This window comes from Lontra canadensis, unplaced genomic scaffold (genome assembly GCF_010015895.1).
Source record: "Lontra canadensis isolate GAN:19392208 unplaced genomic scaffold, GSC_riverotter_1.0 scaffold19, whole genome shotgun sequence".
NCBI lineage: Eukaryota > Metazoa > Chordata > Mammalia > Carnivora > Mustelidae > Lontra > Lontra canadensis.
Window position 1 is genome coordinate 17,206,102 of NW_022631013.1, and position 23,508 is coordinate 17,229,609.

General features: G+C 40.8%; 1 protein-coding gene across 1 annotated transcript in view; it reads left to right on the forward strand.

Annotated features, from left to right (window-relative positions):
* Positions 1–23,508, forward strand: part of PLPPR1 (phospholipid phosphatase related 1) — a 265,405-nt gene that overhangs the window by 205,537 nt on the left and 36,360 nt on the right. Inside the window, exon 3 of the mRNA XM_032860734.1 lies at positions 16,792–16,980. Within this exon, the coding sequence (XP_032716625.1) occupies positions 16,792–16,980 (189 nt within the window). The remainder of the gene's footprint in view (positions 1–16,791; positions 16,981–23,508) is intronic.

Genomic DNA, 23,508 nt, shown 5'->3' on the forward strand with positions numbered 1-23,508 from the left:
GCTTTGCTTTATCTCCCACACCCTTTGTGCTATTTTACTTGAAGATAGGGTAAGTGCTGTCCTTGCTCCTCACCGCCTTTTCTAGACTGTTGCCCTATTCCCCTCAGAAACCACTGGTTTCTCTGTCAAGGGTCTGTGCTCCCATCTAAGACAGATTACTACCAAGGTCACTCTTCAATGACAAGCTTGATGGTGCTACTTCCCTGCTCAAAACCCTTGGTATTTCCTTTTGAGTCTATGATAAAATGTTAACTTCCTCTGCCTGGAATCTAGCGCTCTCCTCTTTGAAGTTCGTACCTACTTCTTTTATTCTCAGATAGATAGGGCCCTTGATATGCCCAATCCGATAACCCAAAAGGTGAATCTAGTCCCTGGACATGCCTGTGTTAATCAGAACTCCTTGATTACAAATGACAAAAATGAGACTGAGCAAAGAAGGGAACCTACTGGCTTGTGTAACTATAAAGTCCTCTATGTACCAATATAGAAAGGTGGTCAAAACATGTTAAAAGATGGGGTGCCTGGGTGGCTCCATGGGTTAAAGCCTCTGCCTTCGGCTCAGGTCATGATCTCAGGGTCCTGAGATCGAGCCCTGCGTTGGGCTCTCTGCTCAGCGGGGAGCCTGCTTCCTCCTCTCTCTCTGCCTGCCTCTCTGCCTACTTGTGATCTCTATCTGTCAAATAAATTTAAAAATCTTTAAAAAAACATGTTAAGAGAAATACAGGTTGTGGAACAGCATGTGTAGTGTGGTTCTACTTCATATATTTTTTAATCTACTTATGAGTGTGTATGTTTATATCCCTGGAGAGAAAGAAAACATCTAAAAGAATAAATACACCTCATATATTAACAATGATTAATTTCTAGTGAGTAAAACGTTGATGACACATTTTTCAATTTATACCCTTATGAATTAGAGTGTTTTATAATTTTTTAAAGGTTCAGATTTATGCTTGATTAATGGTACCACCATGCTAATGCATAGCCATCACATACCATCCAATATGCAGCCACTAGCCATGGATAGGTATTAAATTTAAATAAATTAAGATGAGATAAAATTTTTAAGTTCTGTTCTTCAGTTGCAGTCACCATATATCAAGGGTTTGATAGCCACATATCCCTAAGTGGCTAACATATTGGGAGTACAGATATAGAACATTTCCATCAATGCAAAACATTTCTCCATGATGGGAAGCATCTGGTAAGCTAGATGAACCTAGATGCTCACCTGATTGCTTTCACTAGGATAAGTGGCTTCACTGAGATGCAGCCAGAGTGAAGCAGGTGCAGCCCAGAGCACCTGTGTGCGATCTGACAGCAGCCAGAGCTTGAGGGAAGGTTCAAGTCTGTGTTCATTTATGCAAGATCTTATAATGTCTTTGGGAGAGGCACTCTGTTAGAGGCAATTTATTCATTAATTTTAATGGAGACAAGGAAAATCCCTACCCAGTAATTTTTAAAGGAAAATGAGAACCTATAAATCTTTTGCCATGTTGAGATTTACCTGTTTTAATTAGAAAGAAAAACAAACTGGTTGATTTAAGAGTGTTTTTCCTTTTCTTCTCATTTGCCTAATTCCCAAGTAACTTAGCATTGCATATGGAGAAAGAAGAATCATGTTCCTTTCTGGTAGGGAAATTAAAATGGTATCTTAAGTACTTTGGTTTAAAATTATTTGAAAGCAAACATAGGAAGCTCTACTTTCCTTAGTTGTTTTTTTTTTTCCTAGTTGGAATCTTCAATATTCGTTTTACACAATATGCAGAAAATTCAGTGTTAGTGTCTTGTTTCTATTCTGATTTAACCTCATAAAATCATATTCCAGTGCCTTTTTTCCCAAGTAGATCCGGAATTTAAATAACAAACAGGAATTCACAATAATCTTTTTTATTTAAAAAATTGTGATTTTATTTAAGATGTTATAGATTACAGTATGATTTCAGTATTTAAGTAGCAACTTATTATATCTCTGTCATCCTTTTAAAACCATAAAAACAAAAAGTCCATGAAAATTTTTTTTATAGCAAAGTAATTACAACTTTATTTGACCACAGATCTCTTACCCTTCCTCTGTCTTTCCGAAGTACTTATTAACATCTTCCATACCAGAGATCACTGTTCAGAGCACATTGATTTATATCAAAAACTTAGTTTTAACCAATATACTAATAAACCATCCCAAACAGATTCAGGTGATATGTTCCTTGAACAAATGACAGGGTTGCTATGAGTAAAACCAACTGTAGAATTTTATCCATTCAGTCAAGTGACATCTTTTAAATACCTATTATGTCCCTGTGCTAAACTGGGGCTACCTTTCCCTTAGGGCCTCACTGCTTGGTGGCGGGAGACACAGGGAAACAGAGGATGACCATGCAGTGTCCTAAGTGTCGGGATCGTATGAGATCTGCACAGGAGCAATCTCCTCACACTGCAGAGGTGGTCAAGGAGGACTTCCAGAGCAATTTCAGGAGTTTTGGTGTATACTGTCCATCCACTTCTGGGTTCTTTATAAAGCCCTCTGCACCTAACACCCTGCATCAAAGTAGTCCTAATGATGAAAAACATATTCCATGCCTCCATCCCCAAATATAGAAAAGTACAGAATCAGAATCTACCATGAAGACCCATAGAACCCAATCCTATTATAGAAGGATCCATAATGTCTGGGCAAATTTCTTTTGTTGGGCTTAAATCCTACCCTATTTTCCTGAGATTAAATGGATTCTGTTGTTGAAGCCCCTAAGTAAGTTACCATTACTTGAAACATCATACACTAGGATTTTGATGTTATTATGGTATGGATAGACCAAAGGAAGTAAGAAAAAAGTCCTCTTTTTTCTTAAGAGGAGGTCCAGGACTCAAGATGATTAGTTAGGACAAATTAGAAAGCTATTCTCTAGGCCGAATGTCAACCCAGTCTCCCCAAGGCCAAGTCCGTGCTCGCTGAGAAAGCAAAGGCTGCCATGATGGTGATTCAGATCCTGGGGGCGTGCATACACCTGTGACACCAGGTTTTGCTCCTACAGTGGCTATGCCTGCTGATCAAGTCCATATCTCTTTTACCAAAAACTTCTGTTGATTATTAATGAGAGAAGTTTTAATGATGGCAAGAAAATTACTTTTCCTTTTGAAATTATAGTATGAATGTAGTTTCTTCAATTGGCTCTTTAAAAATTAAGAAGTCCTCATCCTCACAGATTAATAAGATTTTCTTCCCCTACTTCTACTCACACTCCCTTAGACATACTTATTCAGTTAATAAGTCTGCTTCATATGCTCAACTGTCCGAAATGACCTAAGCCTTCATTCCTTTGAGAAGGGCTCACTCTATTGATGCTTAAACAATCCTATTTCCAAAGATTTTCTTCAGTGTTTTTGACTGGAGTAGAAGACACATCGAAAACTCATAATTTCTTCTCATTTCTGCACCATTCTCCCCTTCTCCCACAAGAGGAAAGTAATGCCTTCTGTATCTAAAGACTGGCATTCTAATAGCCCACTTCTTATTCTTGTAGCTTACCCAATGGTGCTCATTCCTATAACGAAGTCAGGAACTGAGACAGTTGAATCCAAAAATATTTGTGACCTTGGAGCAGAAGCTCCATTCCTTTCACAACAGGGTAGGTTGTTTTGGCCATGACTCTTTGGAGTCCTATAACTCCAAACTCTGTAACTTTCCCATAACAGAATACCCATTGCTCTATGGGAGGCCGAAAACAAAATTTTTAATAAGGATTTAAGTGAATCCTATGAAACTCAGGAGGCATAGACTGGCCACAGCATAAACTAAAATAAGAAACTAAAAAACCATCAAAAGCAAAATTATCCATTCTCTCCAGGCCTTATGGACTCTTGACTTTGCACTTCATTCTTCTCTATGTAGATCTCTCCATTAACTCTCACAGGTTTCCCAGATGCAGACAGCCACACAAGGCAGCTCTGTAGCTCCAGGACTTCTATGTCCTGAGTTCAAGTGGTCAACAAAGACACACAGAGTCTGTGACTGTCACTTCTAATTCTTAAGAGAGAAGTTCATGGGCCTACCTTGAGCCAAATATCTACTCTTAGTCGAGTTCTCTCTAGCCAGGGAATGATGTTAACTGTTAGGGGCAGTGAGATATTTTCTGTCTTTCAAAAAGCTTGAGTAGAAGTGAAATATACATTTATCCATGTTAAGCCTCAAAGGAATAACCAAAGTATCTGTTTTTTCTGGTTTGAGATAAAATCACAAATTGATTTGGTTACTCTGTTCATTTCATACCAGTCAGAATCTCTGCGCTTATATTTAATTCAAGAGCAATTACTTAATTAAAATTAGAAATCAAATTAATTACTCCAGAGTAAATATATGCAATCTATTAAATAAACAACATATTTCAATTTTAGGGCCCATAGGAGGAAAATACTTAGAGGACCCTGGTGTAGAGAAGCTCAGGAACTTCTGCCTTAGCAGAAGAAAGGCAGCTCCAGGTTCTGGGGTTTATGAAGGAGATTCAGTGAAAGCATAAAAGCTTGAATTCTGCTCATCTGCTAGAACATCCCCCATGGGGCTGACCTGTTCATAGTGGTTACTAGAGAGCTTCCCCCCTTATTTTATTTTTCTGTGTTATTTAACAAATTGCCACACACATAGCCACTTAAAAACACACAAACTTATCTTGTGCTTTCTGTGGGTTAGAGTCTGTGTGTGAGTTAGTGGGGGGTCTTCTGCTCAAGGTGTCAAGGTGTCAGCTGGGACTGTAATCTCATCTGAGGCCTAGGGTCTTCTTTCAAGCTCACTAGTTGCTGGCAGAATTCAGTTCCTGTAGGGCTGAGACCCTCAGTCCCTAGAGTCAGCCCATCGTTCCTGGCTACGTGGACCTCTCCACAATATGGTAGTTTGCCAACAAGGTGTTTCTACTGCTTCAAATCTCATAATTTCATTTAAAGGTCTCAAGTGATCAGTAGGTCAGGCCTGCCCAGGATAATCTCTCTCTTTTATTAACCTAATGTTAATAATCAGAGACCTTAATCACATCATTATAGTTCCTACACCTTTGCTATATAATATACCATAATCAAGGAATAGCATTCCATTATATTCATAGGTCTTACCCACACCAAAGAGGATCATACCAAGCATGAACATTAGGGTGCAGAAGTCTCAGCAGAATTCTGCCTGCTGCAATAAAATGAAGAGAAAGAAGAGTGAGGATTGATCTTGGTTCAGCCTCTCCCAGGCTTAAAGTCACCATCCTTTGGCATAAAGCAGAATTAGGCTATGGGCGTCAGTATGCTCAAACTTAAGGAAATCTCAGTAATATAAACATTTGTACCTCTTAAGCCTAGTTTTGACTGTTTATCTCTTATATTGGCCTGATTTATTTTTGCTGACTTAATCATTTATTATATATTTGCATAGTATGTATAATATTATAAGGTCCTTTATATATTGGATAATCCTTTGCCATCTGCAAAGAGTTTCTCCAGGTCTTCTCATTTGATCCCATTTCTCATGTTGTCTCATTCCCATTAGGGTATTTCCCCTCATGTGGGTCAGAGGATTAGAGAAGCTAGAGCCATGCATCTAGGATTACAAAGTCAATGACAGAACAAACACCAAAAGTTAGGTCTTCATCTCCAAATTATGGTCCCCGCTCCTTTTTGATCCTCTTTTGTATCATGAGAATATGATGGCTTCCAGTGCCACCTCCCTTTGGTTCTCAACTAAGAAGAGGTTGAACACAGTTTCTGTCTCCTTTCTCCAATCTTCTGTGTCATCTTTGAGAAGTAAGCAGACCAGGATTTTGTTTGCCTACCCTTCTCCTACAGGACTGTAGGCCCCCTGCATATTGATATGCTGGGTAACGGTTTAAATTTTGTTGAGTTTCTGATTGGCCAATTGATTTTATGTAATTGATTTTAGGTTTTCCAGATAACAGGTTCTGTTGTTTATTCTGTTTTGGAAAGGCTGAGGATGGCCAAGAACTCCCCTTTATCAGCAAGTACCTTGTAAGCCATGAGTTAAAACAGTATTTTTTACATATATTACTTTTCACATTTATGTGTTTTATATCATTACTATATCCATTTTACATATGAAGGAACTGAGATTCAGAGAGATTTTATATATTACCTGAAGCTATACAGGTAGCAAATGGTGCATTTAGTACTACATCTGGGTCTTTAAGCTCCAAAGGCCATAAACTTCTATAATACCATATAACCAGCTCAGACATCACTGCTGACCCAATCGTCCCCTGTCTCATCCTATGTCTGTCATAGTTAATATTCTCTTGATTTCATCATAACATCCATCCATCCTCCCTTCCATCCTTCCACACATTTCTCCTTCCATCCGTTCACCCATCCATCTGTCCTCCAATTAGAACAACTAACCAGTGTTAAACACCTATCATTTGGCCACTTGCTCATATCCTGGTAAAATGAAGAACTCCTTCCTTCCTACATTCCTACCACTAGCTGATAGGTTTAACACATAGTTGGTATTCAGTAGTTGTCTGCTGACTTACAATGCTTCTGCTGAGAAGCTTGAGACTAGCACTCAAATCAACTTAGTTTACTTTAACAAGGAGGTAGTAGGACTATAGAGTTTTAGACCATAGAGACCATTTATACACTGCTTCCATCTGCCTCTTACCTTCTCTTAAGTAGGTAACAAATAAAATGCAGATCAAAGTCATCCAGAACTTTCTCCTCGAAGCCTTCTCTTGACTCCTCAGGTCATCACTCTCACTTTCTTACACATTTAACATCATTGAGTTTTGGCCTCCTCCCCGCCCCCCACCCCCACCACCCCAAGCCAGAGGCCTGAGACAGCCTGGGGGAGTGCAGGGCCAATAAAGGGCAAGGTTGGTGAGCTTCTCAGGCCAGAGTTCTGAGCCTTCCTATTCACCAGCCCCTGAAGTCATTCAAAGCCTTGCTGTAAAACTTTACATTTATCACTAATGAATGTTCTCAAATGACAAAATCATTTTGAATTTTTATTCTGCTTTCTCTGATATTAGCTGTGCTTTGCCAATTTTGTGTTTTTATATTCATCCATGTCATTGAATTTTTAAAAAATCCCTAATGGCAGAAGATCAAAGAGAAAATTCTGTGGCCCAATTTGGCTTAACTTAGACTTAATAATTATCCTTTCCTTAGTGTAATTGTGTATCTACCGAGAATATTATACACTTGACATTTCTCCATATTTTTCACCAATAAATAACAAATTTGATGCTAGAGGATAGAAATGGGGGGACAAAAAAGACAAGAATGTTATATTTATATCTGTTCTTTAAGGAGTGGCCAGGCAGGAAGGCCTAAGCAGCCCGGACTAAGAGGAAGACCTGTGTATTTTCTCCTAACTGAGGAGTAATGCCTGAGGAGGTTTACTGGCTTGTTCTCTAGTCAAATGATAGGCTTCTTCTCTCCATTACCAAAACATGGGTAGGACAAAGCCCAAGGTGTACAACAGAGAGAAAATTGCTTAATTTACCTGAAATAGCTGTCACTGAAGATTTGGGAGGAGTAGAAAGACACAATCATATGTGTCTTAGGATCATAACTCTTTAGCAGCAAAGTAGGTGATGGCACGAAGGGGCTGAGATCCCAAAGGCAACAAGAGCAGGTGGGACAAGATTTCAGAAGTGTACTTGGCGGAGTATGGGGTCCTGAATAAGAACATGGCAGCTGGCAGAACAAAAATACGATAAATAGGAGGGGCAGTGTAGTAAGAAAGACCCGACAACTAACCAGGGATGGCATGAGGAGGAGTGAAAAGGGTGAAGGTAGAATGGTCTGGAATAATGTTGAGAATTCTAATGCGGGTGACTGAGAAGGTATTGATTAATTTACCAGGATGGAGAAACTCAAGAAAAGTGGCAGGTGAAGGGGAGGAGAAATGCCAAACTCCATTTCAGACTTAACGACTATCTGTGGACCACAAGGTTGGTGGTCAGGGGAGTGGGCAGGGGGCCAAGAGTGGTGATAGGAAGGGTCGATAGAATCAACGTAAGAGTAGAATCCATAGAGGGGTGCCTGGGTGGCTCAGTGGGTTAAAGCCTCTGCCTTCGGCTTGGTTCGTGATCCCAAGGTCCTGGGATTGAGCCCCGCATAGGGCTCTCTGCTCGGCGGGGGGCCTGCTTTCCCCCTCTCTCTCTGCCTGCCTCTCTGCCTACTTGTGATCTCTGTCTGTCAAATAAATAAATAAATAAAGAGTAGAATCCATAGAAAGAGATGCGATCTCCCAAGAAGAAAGCATGGAAAGGAGGGGCAAGGATAGATCCTAGGAGGGTACTACTGTTTACAAACCAAGCACAGTAAAAAGGAAGTAAAAGCAGTCCAGGAAAGAATGATCAGAGGCAGGAGAAAGTAGTGGTTTTAAATACTAAGAAAGGAGAGAGGTGGGCGGGGGAGGCCTCAGGTAACCCCCATCTTACCCCAATGCCATATAAAAAAAAATTGAAAAGAACAAGCATGTTGTATGAAAGTGTTGAGTCACTATATTGTACACATGAGACTAATATACAGTATGTTAACTAACTGGAGTTTAAATAAAAACTTTTTTTAAAAAGGAAAAAACAAGCCTATAGCACTCAAAGAACAAGAGAAAGGATTAAACACTTACCATGTGCTAAGCATTTTACAGACATTATCTCATTATGCTAACTGCAGGTTTAAAGTATAAAAGAATGGTTACATGGCACCAGAGGTTCAAATCCTGACTCCACCATTCACTAGGTCTGTGAGCTTTAATTAATTTTCTTCTTTTTTTTTTTAATTTTCTCATCTTTTAATGAGGGTAACCCAGTATCTCACAGTGAGGCATGAGTATCATGTAAGATGATGCATTTCAAGTTATATAGCTTGTTATGTGGCTAATCGATGAGTCCTTACTATCCTTTATTTGGGATTGCCTCCATAATATCTGTCTCCCCCACAAAAAGCCCCACATGTCCAAAGATCACGTCTGTTTGGTTAACAGTCTTATTATTGGTTATTCAATTTTGTTAGCAGGTGAATGCCCCCAATGCCTGCACGTAGTAGGCACTCAATAAATATTAGTTGAATGACTGAACAACCTCATTTCATCCACATATTCTTGCCTATGGGTATACCTTTGTTCTCGTTAAAGAAGGGCGGGGGAGTTCGCCTACATACACTGGTCTATTGTAAGTTTTCCAGATTTCACAAGAGAATGTTATTCTTAACCACAGCTTAATTGCCTATTAATTAAAAAACACAGGTCTGAGGAGGGAAATGGAGAATTATTAATCAAAAGGCATAGTATCAGTTTCAATTAAGTAAGATGAATAAGCAAAAAAAATCTGATGTACATTGCACCTGTGACCAGTAATACCATATAGCATGCTTATGTATTTGTCAAGGGGGTTGATCTCATCTTGTGTTCTTACCACAGTAAAATAAATTTTTCAAAAATTCTCTCAGAAAATATGAACTGTAAAGGCCAAATAAGGATCAAATATACTGACAAAGGAGAATTAACTAATGGCTTAATAATTTTATTTTTACTCCTTCATATCTTAAGAGATAGTATTATTTGCAAATAGCAAACTGAGAATAGTTACACGGCTCATATTTGTAGAAAAACTCATATTTGTAGAAATACAATATTTATCAAGAACCATATTTTGTAGATGGAAAAACTATCTGATTATTCAGTCCTGGCTAATGTGATGATTTTATATTCTCTTACATACTTTGGTGCATGTGGTATTTGTTGCTTATTCAGAAAAAAAATTTATATTCTACTCAAGTTTTAATAAAAAAATAGCTAACAGTTGTTGAGTACCTGATAAGTGGTTTCGATATCCTAAATCATATAGTTCTCATACCATTCCAAAGAGAACTCATTTCTCATGTAAGGAGTGAGTTACCCATTTCACAGGTGAGGAAACTAAGGAATAGATAGGTTATGTAATTGATTCAAAGTCATACAGTGGTAATCAGTGGATTTGGGATTTGAACCTGTGTGTATTAGTCACTTTTAAGTATAAGAAACTTGCACACTATCAGATAAGTATCAAATAAAATCATGCTTCATTGAAGGATTTTTGTTTTACTCTCAGTAAGAAATACTATATTATACACACTTCCTCTGCCTGTATGTTATATACTAAACAAGTGTCACATAAAAACACTTGCTCTTACTATGTATGAAACTCTCTGATATATGCAATTCTATTCTGTTCTCTTCCACTAAAAGAATTCTAGTTGAACTCTGAAGTTGTGTACATTTGTTTCATAACCCAATAATGGTTTCAGACCTGCAGTTTGGAAAACCACCATACTAAGAGACATATTAAGAGTCAGTGATACTAAACGAATATAATAATAGCTAGAGATACTGTTTACTAAGCATTTACTATGTCCCCAAATACTGTTGTTGATGTTTACGTACAATATCCTCAATTCTCATTACAACCTTGAAAAGTAGCTCAAACTTTTCTCACATAAGAACTGGGATGTGGAGAAGTTAAGGGACTTGTCCTACAGAGATGAGCCTGATTAAAGTTCTTCCACTAGTCTAATAATAACATGTAAGTATATTCAACAATTAAATCAGTAAAAAAAATACAGGTCTGTATTTCACTAGCAGGTTACTTACTAGAAAATAGTCTCCAATTGACTACCACCTAATAGTTTCTAAAAAACCTAAGCTGAGAGAAACAATACCTGGGAAGGAGTACTTGAAGTATATATAGTCTGGTTCATTCTTCCTAGTCAGACAGTGCTTTAAATACACAGTTAATATACAGTTTAATATACCATTCTTGTGCTACCCCATTTTTCAAATGGAGAAACTGAAGCACAAGATTTTAAATCCCCTGCCTAATAAGCAGCAGAGTGAATTTCCAACCCAGGAAATGTGTCCCACACTCTAAGCCTTTTATCATGCTATCTCTCTAGTATCAACCTAGACTGAACCATAACACCCACCTCCTCAATTCTGTCCCACAGTATTGCTTTTGTGCATTTTGCTTTGATGTGATGTCATCAGCCTACGTTAAGAATTGACAGGGGAAGGGACTTGTGGGTGGCTCAGTCAGTTAAGCCTCAGACTCTTGATTTCGCACTCAGGTCATGGTCTTGGGGCCGTGAGGTTGGTGCCACATCAGGCTTCGAGCTCAGGGGGGTGTCTGCTTGAGATTCTCTCTCTCTCCTTCTGCTCCTCCCCATGCTCACACCCCCCCAAATAAATAAATACATCTTTTTTAAAAAAAAGTATTGACATGGAGTCCCATATGAAAAACAGCACCATCGTACTCCACATTGAGCCCTTATTTATCACACTACACCTTTTATAAGAGCCTAGGAAGAATTCCAGTCCAGTTACTATATTAGAAAGATTCTACTTATCTTTATCCATTGGTTAGTTTTATCTTACAGATTCTGTGAAATGTGCAACTGACCAGCATTTCCCTATTGTGTTGACTATTAGAAAACTTATACTCCAGGATGGAATTCTGTCTCCTTACTTATGCCCTTTCTTCTTTTGTTCCAACTTCTCACCAATGCTCACTAACTTTATTTGATGGAGTTGATAAAACTCCTTTTTGGAACAAAATGAGAATATATAAACATGCTTCATTGCATATTTATGAGTTAGTTATTAACTTTCCTACAAATAAGGAAACTGACACTAGAAAACATTTGAATAAACCACTCAAGTCGGTAGTACCCAGTCTACCACTTAATGTCATGCTGACATTTGTGACCTGATTTTCCGCAGGCCACCTAAGTTTGGGGAGAGAAATGCATCATATTTAGTCATCATCCTGGGTCCACCCCATGAGTTGTGTGACATTATGCAAGTCATGTAGTCTCTCTGTGCCTCTGTTTCATCACCTGAAAAATGGAAATAATAATATACCTACCATGCAGGGTCATTGGGCAGAAGCAGAGTTAATGCATGTAAAGTTTTTAGACAGTACCTGGGACTTAATGCATCATATATATCCTGACCCTTATCGACACCATCTCTTCCTCCTCTTTCCTGGCTCTTACCTTTGTTGTTTATGTGGAGAACTTCCAACCCCTCTCAGAGGGTCACACTTACTTCTAAAGGTGCCCATGGAGGTCTCACAAGGGCTCATGATCCGTTTTCTTATGTTTTCCCTCCAGCTTATGACCTTGGTTCACACTTCCATTAGCGCCCTACCTGTGCGTTTCCCACCCCAGCCCTTGTGTGCAGCTACAGACACTCATGCCTAGCTGGCTCTTAATATGAAAGGCATGCAAGTCCTTCATGTGTATCATTTCCGGGAGTCCTCACTAAGACATTACCTCTGCATCACAACCACACTGAATCTTACTCTCTAAGCTCTGATACAGTTCTCCTTCTGCTGAGTTTCTTTTATCCCTGCTGTCTTTGGAACTGATCATATACTCCTGGGGCTTAGTTCAAACCAGTCTCCTAAACAGACCCCATGCTGTCCTCTCCATCCCCTTGTACTCCCTTCTCTTCCATCCATCAGCCCTTTACCTATTCTTCTGTCAACTCCCTCCCTACCAGTTCATCAGACACAAGCAGCCATGTATGACCCCTAGCTGGGGATCAGCTGACACCCTCCTACAGATCTACCAACCATCGCCTGGTTTTTGTGTTGATGAGCACTCCCCAGCCAGATCACAAATTCTGCACCTTCACAGCACTTAGTTTGGGACTGAACACAGAGGCAGTTACCACAAACAGTTGTTGGTTGACTGATAAATTTGCAGTGGACTTGATAGCTGCTGGCAAAACCAGAATGAGAAAACCCTTTGGGGAGGAAAACATTCATTGCCTCAGGTAGAGTGACCTAGCACCCCAGTTAGTTTGGGATGATCTCAGTTTGAGCACTGAAAGGTCCCATGTCCCAGGAACCCCTTAGTCTTGAGCAAACAGAGATGGTTCGTCACCTAGACTGGGCTTCCCCAGCTTCACATATGCCCCTTACACTCCAGACCCGATACCAGTCCTCTCATTCCAACCTCACATATCTGCTCCCAGGCTCCTGGATGAGTGCACACACTTGTCCACACACACACACATACTCATATTCACTTGCTGTCGTGAGTCATACCATCATTACCCATTCCCCCACTCTTTGAGCTTATATCAGGTCATATAAATTAATGTCCACAATTGCTCCAGGCTTTACAGACCCAAGGAAAGTGTACTGTCATCTCCGCCCTTACCCTCAGCTTTGTGACCGTCCCCATTATCACTCTTCGTGACCTTTACTTTTCTCTAATCACTGGAGGGTAGTGATCTCAACCCTGAGAGGCAGGATTTCAGATATTGCTGGCTTCTGCCTTCTGAATCCTTGTGGAACGGTCAGGATTTAATGTGTTTTTAAATACCAGATTGTCGTTCTTGGGAAGTGAAGCTGAGGAATAACCGTGGTGCGTAAGGCCCTTCCCCCTGCCCCAACAGCCATAATTGCTCCTTTCACACGGGTATCATCAACCCTCCACTAGCGCTTGGGTCCGGCACAGCCTCACCATCTGCTTATGTGACACCAACATTATGGCCTCCCTCCATGCATCCCTAAATGGGGTTGGAGAAGGCAACAGAGATGGCAAGTGTGCCAGCTGGCACCAGCGACCCAGACCTAGACAGTGATGGATCATGGCCCAGGACCGAGAGGAAGGAGGGAGGACTCTGATGGCTAATCGCGTGCTGTCATCAGAGTGGCAAGGCGGACCTCTTCTGCTCATGGAAGCAGAACCACTGCAGTGTTTCTGTTCCTGCAGTAAATGCAAAGCTGCTTTTTAATATGTGGTCCCAAGAGAATGTTCCATAGAAAAGAAACCTAGAAATCGAGATCTGAATTATTCTGGCTTTGCTTCTGTACGTGTCTCACTGGCGTTACAGGGGACTCTCCAGGGAGTTTGAGCATTACTTGAAGATGGCAGGCAGGGGTTTCTGGCTGATTAGGGAGAATGATCAGGGTCAGTAGACTTATGCTTCCAGGTCAGTTCTGTCCACCAGGCTGCCCAAGTTCCCACCTTCCTATACCACCCTGAGTCTCCGAGGCTCTCTGTTCCTTACTTAATGTCCTGCAACTGACTGATTCACACATTCATTGTGTTCTCTCTCAGTGCTGCTTCCGGGATTGAACCGGCCAGACAGCTGTTCGAGATTTATTCTATAGATTTCAAATTTAGGCATACTGGCCTTGGCTTTTTTGTTGGCATTAGTATTGATTTTGATGTATTTGAAGCTAAGATGGTTCTACGTTCTAAAAGCTTCTAGTCTACGTTTTTCCAGTGAGTCTTTTTACCTGCGTACATTTTCGCTTTTGTGGACTTCACTTTCATCCTGCCATTTTAAAATGGAAGTGGTAGCACAGGGGTGTCCAGTAAAATCTGACACTTGTCCTCGGTGGAGGAAGCTAGATGCCATTTTTGTTTTTGTTTTATTCAAAAGCTCCCGTAGATCCCGCCTGTTCTCCAAGTGGCTGTTTCCTGCCTGTTTTCCAAGTAGTTGTTTCTCAAGGGCTGATGAAGCCATGGGACAGAAATATGTTTCCAGCCACATGGAGGAGATGTCTAGAAATCCCAGATCAGGCCTGTGCAGGAGACACAGACAGCCCTAGAGGAAAAGCCCCCCAAACTGTGGGAATCATAGTGTTTCCTCAGCTCCAAAACATTCAGGTCACCTGACTAGGCTCCTTCCCATCAGGTCAGCTCAGTTGACCAGTGAAACAAGAAAGGAAGAGAAACTTCATGACCTCGAGGAGATACACTAGCTGTCAGCTGGAGCACCCATTAGCAGGGGCAGCTTTGGAGCACCTCTCTCTCATACTTATCCAAGTCTCCTCTCTGGGGCTAAAAAGAAAAGAAAGCAGAGAGGGCTGACCCGAGCACTGGTGATTTACACTTGGTAAATTCACCGAGAAATACCATCAGGCAGAGAGAAACACACGGGAGTATCCAGAGATGACGAAATGGTCAGAAGTTGTGACAGAAGGTCCACTGGGGGAGAGGGGGAGGAAAGGCCAGAGAGCAGAATATAGTCCTTGTAGAACCAGAGATAAGTCATGTCTGAAGGGCGGTGCGTAGGAAGTGTGGTTTGCAACCTACATGGAGATAAAGAAAGGAGGCAATGGTTGAGATCAAGGACAAAGACCCTTCTAGCAGAATTGTTAGGAGTTCACGTTTAAGACACACTACAGCTCAAAGCTCCTGAATGCTTTCAGCTGTAACGAGGAGGCACTGCAGGGATAAGATCACAAGTAGAGGCTGTGTCGGGTTTCAGAGAGTGGCCAGAGTGTAGAGCTTCTCTGCAATGCTGGGGCTAAAGAAATGGATAGGAAACAGGTAAAAAAGTGCCTCTCTGCCTTAGAGTTGAGCCTGTGCTTCCTCCCCATAACTCTTCAGGCTTTTTTGGAGGGTGTAATTTTGATCCCATGATACAGGTGTTTTTTGTTATTTTTTTTGTTTTGTTTTGTTTTTCTCCAGGGGATCAGAAAATGTGGGTTTCTAGTCCCAGACTTACACTAACTAGCTATGTCATGACATTGGGTTAGTCATTCCAGGGCTGGAGTAAGAACTTCTTACTTTTTAGCCTTCCTAAACCCTTCTTTTCTCCTCATTGCCCCATATGTACTTCCAAACAAAAACAATTTTAAGCCATAAATGACGTACAAAGACATCCTCCCAAGATCTGATTTTTTTTTCCGTAATGATTACTTTGATACTTTTTTTAAAAAATCAACACTTTAAAAAAAATTCTTTTTCCTCCATTTTAGTTTCTCTGCTTTGCTGATTCTCAACCTAAGTACCTGTTTAGATAACCTGTTGGATGATTCAGCAGTGCTCAGTTCCCCTTGCTGGGCCTCTGCCTTCTCATCTAGGAAATAAAGGTTTAGATGGGAAGATCTCCAGGACCTCTTCCAGCTTAATTTTCTGTAATTTCATAACCTCAAAAACCCGTCTCCTAGCTACCTTTATCACCATCTTATTTGGCATTTTAGTGTTTCCAAATATGAATAAGAAAACTAATGTTGGCTTTTTCATATTCCCTCAACTTCTCATACCCAAAGGCTACATCTAAACCTCGGTGAGTATCTGGGACATTTGTGAGTCAAAATGAAAGGCTAAGTATGTCCCCTTTTATATCTAAACCTTATGAAGGATCTGTGTCTATGATAAGATGTTACCAGGAAAGCCCTGGATTTACTGGTGGAAAGCATTTTGGAATAAAGGCACCTTTTTGGAGAAGGTGACAGCTGTGCCTGGTCTAGGATTCCTGGACCATGTGTTCGTCCCTGCTAGTAATTTAGGGTGTGGTTCTAGGCTTTAACGTTTCTAGGCTTCAGCTTTCCTGTTTGTTCATTCATTCATGATTTACCTGCCTCTAATATTTTATAAGAAGGTAAGTCTATCTCTAATACTTTATGAAATTTCTCACATCTACATCTTGCCAGTTCTTATGCCACTGCCCCTTGACTTTTCACCACTGTCCCAATTGGAAATACTGCCTTGGCTCCCAAGCATCCTCTGAGAGGGTGGCCAGCAGAAGCGGGGTCTCCCTCTAAGCCTTGCTGTGGTCTGCCTTTCCGATGGGAGCTGTTCATTATTTTCTGGAAGGTTTCTATAACAGATGTTACAAGACAGACAAGCAAGCACACACTCCCCGAGCCCAGAGCATGCTGAGCCAGGCACGCACACACTTGCCAATACCAAAAGGAGGAGAGCGGCTGGGGTGATGGAGGGAGTGTGTTCTGCGGGGCGAGCGCTGCTCCGAAGTCCTGCTAATGTCTCTGTGTGGCCATGCTGTATTTTCAGCTTGTCATCATGGCTGGGACAGTGCTGCTTGCCTACTACTTCGAATGCACTGACACTTTTCAGGTGCATATCCAAGGATTCTTCTGTCAGGACGGAGACTTAATGAAGCCTTACCCGGGGACAGAGGAAGAAAGCTTCATCACCCCTCTGGTGCTCTATTGTGTGCTGGCTGCCACCCCAACTGCTATTGTAAGTACAGAATAGACTTCCTTCGTTACTGTCAGATCCGAAATAACATTTCCTGTCTTCCTTTTCTCCTTTTTTCTCCCTTCCTGGGCATTCACCAGCAGCCTTACTGGGGTGTCCTGTTCCAGCCAAAGCCTTGATTGGAACTCTGCATTTTTTAAAAAATCTCATTAAAATAGGTCTTGTCTTTTATAGGTGGCTTTGTTTTTTGGTGTCTGAATGTATATAACTATATGCATTTTGTAAGTAAGTGGGAATGTTCTAAATCAACAGGCTTGATTGGCTAGTATTTTAGTGAAGAGCAGCCGCTGTGCTCTCCGGGGGCGGGGGGGGGGGGATATGCTGCGGGTGGTATTCAGGAGAGGTCTCGAATGTAAATGCTGGTGCTGATTTAAAGACTCAGATCGGAGTGGAACAGACTCCCCAGGGCCTGCGTCTCCTGCTGTCCTGATTGAACTTCCAGACGGGCCGTTGCGAGAATCGAGAATCGCTTGACCTGAAGTTTGTTGTGATTCATCCTTGGTGGCTCTGGCTGTGTTCACATTACATCACGTTCAATTCAGCTGCAACTTTACCTTCATTTATTTCATTCTTCTCTCTCATGAGGCAAAAGAATTGGCTGGACTATTCTCAGGAGAAACTGTTTCAAAAGCATAAACTCAACAGATCTGTGTTATCCAGTAAAGGGCTTGAACCCTTAGACATTTTAATTTCAGTTTTAAAAATGACTTTGTGAGTGTTTTACGATACACCTTTCTGTGTCTGAACAGGCTACAAAGTCAGATTAGTTGGGATGAAATCTCCGCTGTCATTTCCCTGTATCTCTTCTAAGAGCTACCTCCCCCAGTTCTGCCCCCTTCTCTCCCCTACCCTCTTCCTCTCCCCTCTTTTGGTAATAAAAATATTGACTGCCATGCTGAGATATATTCCGATGGCTCAGACATTCAGTTCAAGTATTTTCTATGTAAATGTTTTGCTTGCTTTAAGATGAGTAATGGAATAGAATTTTGAGGAGAAAGAATATGGGCGTAATGAGTCACAGTACTTTAATTTCATTTTGATTATTGATCCTTGGCTCTACAAGCCCCCCCGCACCATGCCCTTAAATGATAAGACTATGCTGTAGCAATTAAGGTCAGCAGTGATAAAACTGTGGTGTGTTGGGGTGGTTAAAAATACAAGCTCTGCAGTCTAACACACCTGGATTCCCATCCTGTCTATGTGACTTTCGGCAAATCGTTCTATTGCTCCCCTCCCCCCACCATAAAACAGGGATAACAGGACTCCCTATTTCATGGAGCTCTCATGAGATTTTAATAAGACGGTTCGTACGAATAACTCCGCACAGTGTCTGGCATGTACTAAGTGTTTAGAAGTAGGGGAACAAAGAACCTGGCTGGAAACTGTTTTTCAACCTTTTCAGAATCACAGACCAACTTCCAGTACCTGAAGAGAATGAGATTCCACTTAGAAACCCAGGAACTACAGGCAGTAGACTTACTCCGGAATCATGTCCTGATGTCTTTCTGTCTCAGAAGCGTATCATTTTCTTATGTATTCAGACATCTCTCTGAGTGATATGTTGACTTATTAATGTATTTTCCTCTCTTCTTCCTAGTCCCAGGATATATATCATTGCCTAGGTTCTCCTGTAATTACTTCTTGGAATTAGAGAAATTTTTTTCCATTAAAAAAAAAAAACCCTAAATAAAGCAAGGGAAACTGATTAGGAAAAATTAGGGCGAAAAAAAAAATTAGTGAATCAGAAAAAAATAGAATTAACAAATAAAATCAGGAGCTGATTCTTTGAAAAGTAAAATGTACAACCCCCTAGATAGTCTAATATAAGAAAGGCAGAAGTAAAAAAAGTTAAAACATATACATATATATACATGTATAAGCAAAAATACGTGAACCTTTAAAAGTCTATATTGTATTTACAGGGCAGCTGGGTGGCTCATGCAGTTAAGCGTTTGTCTTTGGCTCAGGTCATGATCCCAGAGACCGGGGATCAAGTCCCACATCAGGCTCCCTGCTCAGTGGGGAGTCTGCTTCTCCCTCTGCCCCTCCCTGGCTCGTGTGCATTCTCTCTCTCTCGCTCGCTCACTCTCTCTCTCAAATACATAAAACCTTAAAAAAAAAAGGTTGTATTTACAAGTCTCTGCCAGTAAATGCTTTCTTCTCAATAAAATTGGTAATATTTTATGAAAAGATAATTTACTAACAATGCCGTAAAAAGATGTAGAAAAGTGAAATAGTGAATAAAAACAGAATAAATTATTAAACATATCTAAAATTTATCTTGTAAAATGGTACTGAGGACATGTAGTTGTAGTAAAATTTCCTTCAAACTCTCAAGGAATAGAAAATCCATAATTCTATAAAATGTCCCAGAGCCTAAAAATGAATGGAAGCCTTTTTAATATACATTACAAAACAAGAAAAATATAGATTTTAAACACTTAAAAAGTCTGCATGCACACCCACAAAATCACACTCAGTAGCAAAAACAATCTCCCTTACGAAAGTTGATGCAAGAATATAGAAAAGGATTGATACACTTGTCTACCTAAAAATAAGCATTTCTAACCAAGGAAAAGACCACAAAAAGTTTATAGGATATACGACTCAAATGTAAATATCCTTAATATTTACTTATCCTTAAAAAAATGAGCTTCCCCAAATAAAAATAGAAGACAAGAATAGACAAGTAACAAAACAGTAAATTGACTGTGTGCCTGAACATTTCTATACTTATCCATTATCAAAGAAAAGTAATTTTGACAAGGACAGTATTTCCCCCTTTCTGTAAAATTGGCAAATGTTTTAAAGAAACACCGTGTTGTTGAAGGTACAGAAACTTTCACACAGTTCTCGTTGAAGTAAGATATATTAAAAGTTTGTAAACTTCAGACTCAGTCATTAATTCCAGCCCCTGAATTTACATTAAGGAAATAATCAGTTTTACATAAATACAAGGATTTGTGTATAGGGATGTTCATGTCAACAGTAGTTTCAATGGAAAACTTGGAACTAGCTAAATACACAGTCCTAGAGGATTGTGTAAATACATTAGAAGGCAGCTGTGTTTTTGAAACACCTTTAAGAGCAATGAAACAGGCTTTTGATTTAATGTTAAGATTTTTTTAAGGGCTAAAAAAATGTGTACAGTATTGCATGTAAAATCTTTTTCCCTTTCGCAAGAGAATCTGACCTTCTTTTAATTTTCTGGGTCCGCTTCCCTAGAAAAGGAAAAAGTGGTATGTATCGACTGTGTTGCTAGGCAAGATTAACCCCTGATTGGTGAGTTGCACCCGGACTCCGAGGACTATAACTACCCAAGGAGGTGCCGTGCTATGACTTCTAAGTGCAATGACTCTGGAAATTTGGCACATCCATTGTAGGACCCTGAAGGCTATGCCTGTGGAGTTGCTGCACCATATGTTGATTTCTATAGGGTGTGGGGCTTCTAAGCCACAGTGGCTCTTGCATCCTTTGATGTGTCTATGGTCTCTTGCACCTGAGCTCCATGGCTCTGCTGGACCACTGTGAAGACACGTGCTGAAGAGGAGCACGTGATGCTTCCCTGTTGGCAAGCTATGGTTCCTTCCAAGTAGACCAGTGCCAAATGTAGCATGTGGTTGTCTGTGGGTCTATTTAATGACCCTAAGAAGATACCTTCTGTGTGTTGCAAGATAATCCCACATTTATAATTATATATAAAAAGACTAGTACGAAATAACTAAAAATTCACAGCTATTATCTATGAGTGCTAATGGTACAGTTAATTTTTTCTTCTCTTTTATACTTTTATATATTCCTTTCCAAATTCTACATGAATGTGTATTATTTTCAAATCAAAAGATACATTTTTAAAACATTGTATACTCTAGTTCTTCCGGCAGTAATTGTGAGATGACCAATCTCTAATTAGACTTGAAACTCTCAATTCTAATAAAGAAAAACACACATAGCAACAAAACAAAAAACAAAAATAGGAAAACAGAACTTAGTGAAGAATGTTCTCCCTGGGCAAAAATGATAGTTTTTGATGATGAATCTCCCTGGGCAAAAATGGTAGTTCTTTCATTCTAAGATTTTCAGCAGAAACTGTTCTCCTGGTTGCAAAGTTTGATCCTGTCTCTTCCATTGATTACTTTTCCCCAAATGACACAAATTTACACGAGAGTCAGTTGCTCCACTGGGAAGTCAAAGGGTGTGGTCAAGAAGCAGTGAACTGAGGACTAAGAACTTGCAGTTCTACTCTGGCTCTCAGGTGTGGAACCCTCTCCATTTCTTTGCTTCTCTGGGTAAACAGTGTGACCAATAATGTGAACAGGTCCCTGAGATATAAGCTGAGGAATATTCCATAAGTGAGGGCTGTAAGCATGACATCTTAATTTATTTATATTCTGTAGACTTTGCCTAATTTATCCTTCTAACATCCCAGCAAAATAGAAAAGAGACACACCAAAGAACATAAAGAAAGGATGTGGTCCAGTTCCCTTCATTTCTGAGTTGAGAACCTTGAGACTTAACTAGGTTAAATGGCTCACTGAAGGTCCAGCTTGTTCTGTAGGTGACTGAACAGAGAGCCGCCCATTTGGTTCCACTTTCCTTTTGCTCCCAAATGAGGGGCATTGCTAGAAGCCAAGGCTGATTACAGCTGACAGGTTAATGGCAGAGAGCCACGTGGCTTTGGAACCCTGCCGACAGTGCTCGATCTTCCCCTAGGACCTGAAAGTAAGTGAGCAGCGTCAGGGTACAGAGCAGAACTCTTCTGATACCCAGGTACATTTCCTGGGAGGAAGGAACGGTATTCAATTCTTCTGTCCCATCCTTGGGAGGTATGGCTTGTCTAAGAGCAGCCTTTATTGGGCCACGGGGATCAAGATCCCAAGTCTCTAACTTCGCACAGCCCCTGTTTCTGAGTGTTCATGCTCCGTTCCTTTCACGCTGCAGTCAGCAGGTCTCAGGTTGAGTATATCAGGAGAGGCAAGGATCCCAGTCATGGTTCTGCCTCCGATAATTGCGTGACCTCTGATGAGTCATGTTCCCTCTAGAGGCTCAGTTTCTCATCTGTAAATAAAAGGAGGGGTTGGGCTAATGATCTCCAAGATCTTTCCAGTTCTAACATTCCATGAAAGCTATTTTTTTTTTTTAAAAAAGACATTCTGGTTGGAAAGCTCCACATGTCATGTCCCCAAGCCCTAAGTCTCAACTTTCTTTCTGGAGTTTGATTTTTACACTCTGTGGCTGGTCAGGTTTTCACAGAACAGCATAGAGTTTTTGTTATCATTGTTTATTCCTTCCTTAGACCCATTTCCTGTTTTCGCTGGAATAGAAGGAAGGCAAGACCCTCTGGGGTGACTTGTATGATATTAACTAATGTCAGTTTTCAAACAAGTAGCTCAACCTGCATGTAGGTTTTCTGTGCATTCTCAAGCATATTAGCCATAGGAAAACCCAGCACCTTCCACTGCTGTTTGTCCCTGGGGATGGGCATTAACAGCCCCATTCACGGCTGTAGGGATGCACAGGAAAGGCACAAGGGAAAAGACTCTGCCGAGTGTTTGCCCTGTCATTTCCTATTTCTCCTTTTGTGCGCTGCTGTCAGAAGAGATCAGCATCATGTTGAGGCAAAGCCTCATGGGATAAACTGCACAGGGACAGGCCATGGCTGTCTCAGATCTTCAGGAAAGGTTAGAGCTTGGGGATTTATTGTGTCCAGAACTGTTCAGGCAAAAGCAGTAGCCCGCACTTCCAAGAAATCTGCAGAGTGCATACTAACCAGTGTGGAAACCCTGGGTGCCTGCTGCCTCTGGCCTCCTGAGGAAACTTGTACACTCAGAGTCCAGGGCAGAGAGTCTGTTTGGATAAGAGGATTTAACTCAGCAGAGAATCTGATTTACCTTTATTTTACCTCAGTCCCAGCCCCGCAAGGCATGAGAAAATGGCTATGAAACCTTTTCCTTGGCCTCCCAACAAAGTGACAAGGGGAGTATTTAGTATTGAAGCAACAGCACATTCGATGTCTAGCCTACGAGCTCTGAAAGAGCTCACAGTTTGCATGCAGCCGTGCACACATGCATATATAAGACTAATCTCGAATTTCCTAGGAAAGGAAGAGACAAACACAATTTGATAGAAAGGCACAATTTGGAGGAAATTGTGACTCTTCATTTGGGGGGGTTTCCGGGCTGTCAGCTCTTGAAGTGAGTATAAAAGCCCAAAGCACAGTGTGGAACAGAGTGGGCTCTCACTGAGTGCAAGTCTGTTGGCTGGCTGACGTGGGTCGCAGCTGCTGAGACAAAGGACACATTGTGGTCCCTTGCGCTGCCTCTGAACCTGCTCTTCCAGGCTCTGAACAATCTCATCCGTTGAAGCCCCTTTTAGCACTTCATAATTCACATCTTTTTCCCTTTCGTACATGATCACATGACTTCCTTTTTGTTTTTTTTAATCATGAGACATGATTTTGCTGCTGTTGATGCTAATGCACTCAGTCTTTAAAATGACATTTTTTTTCTG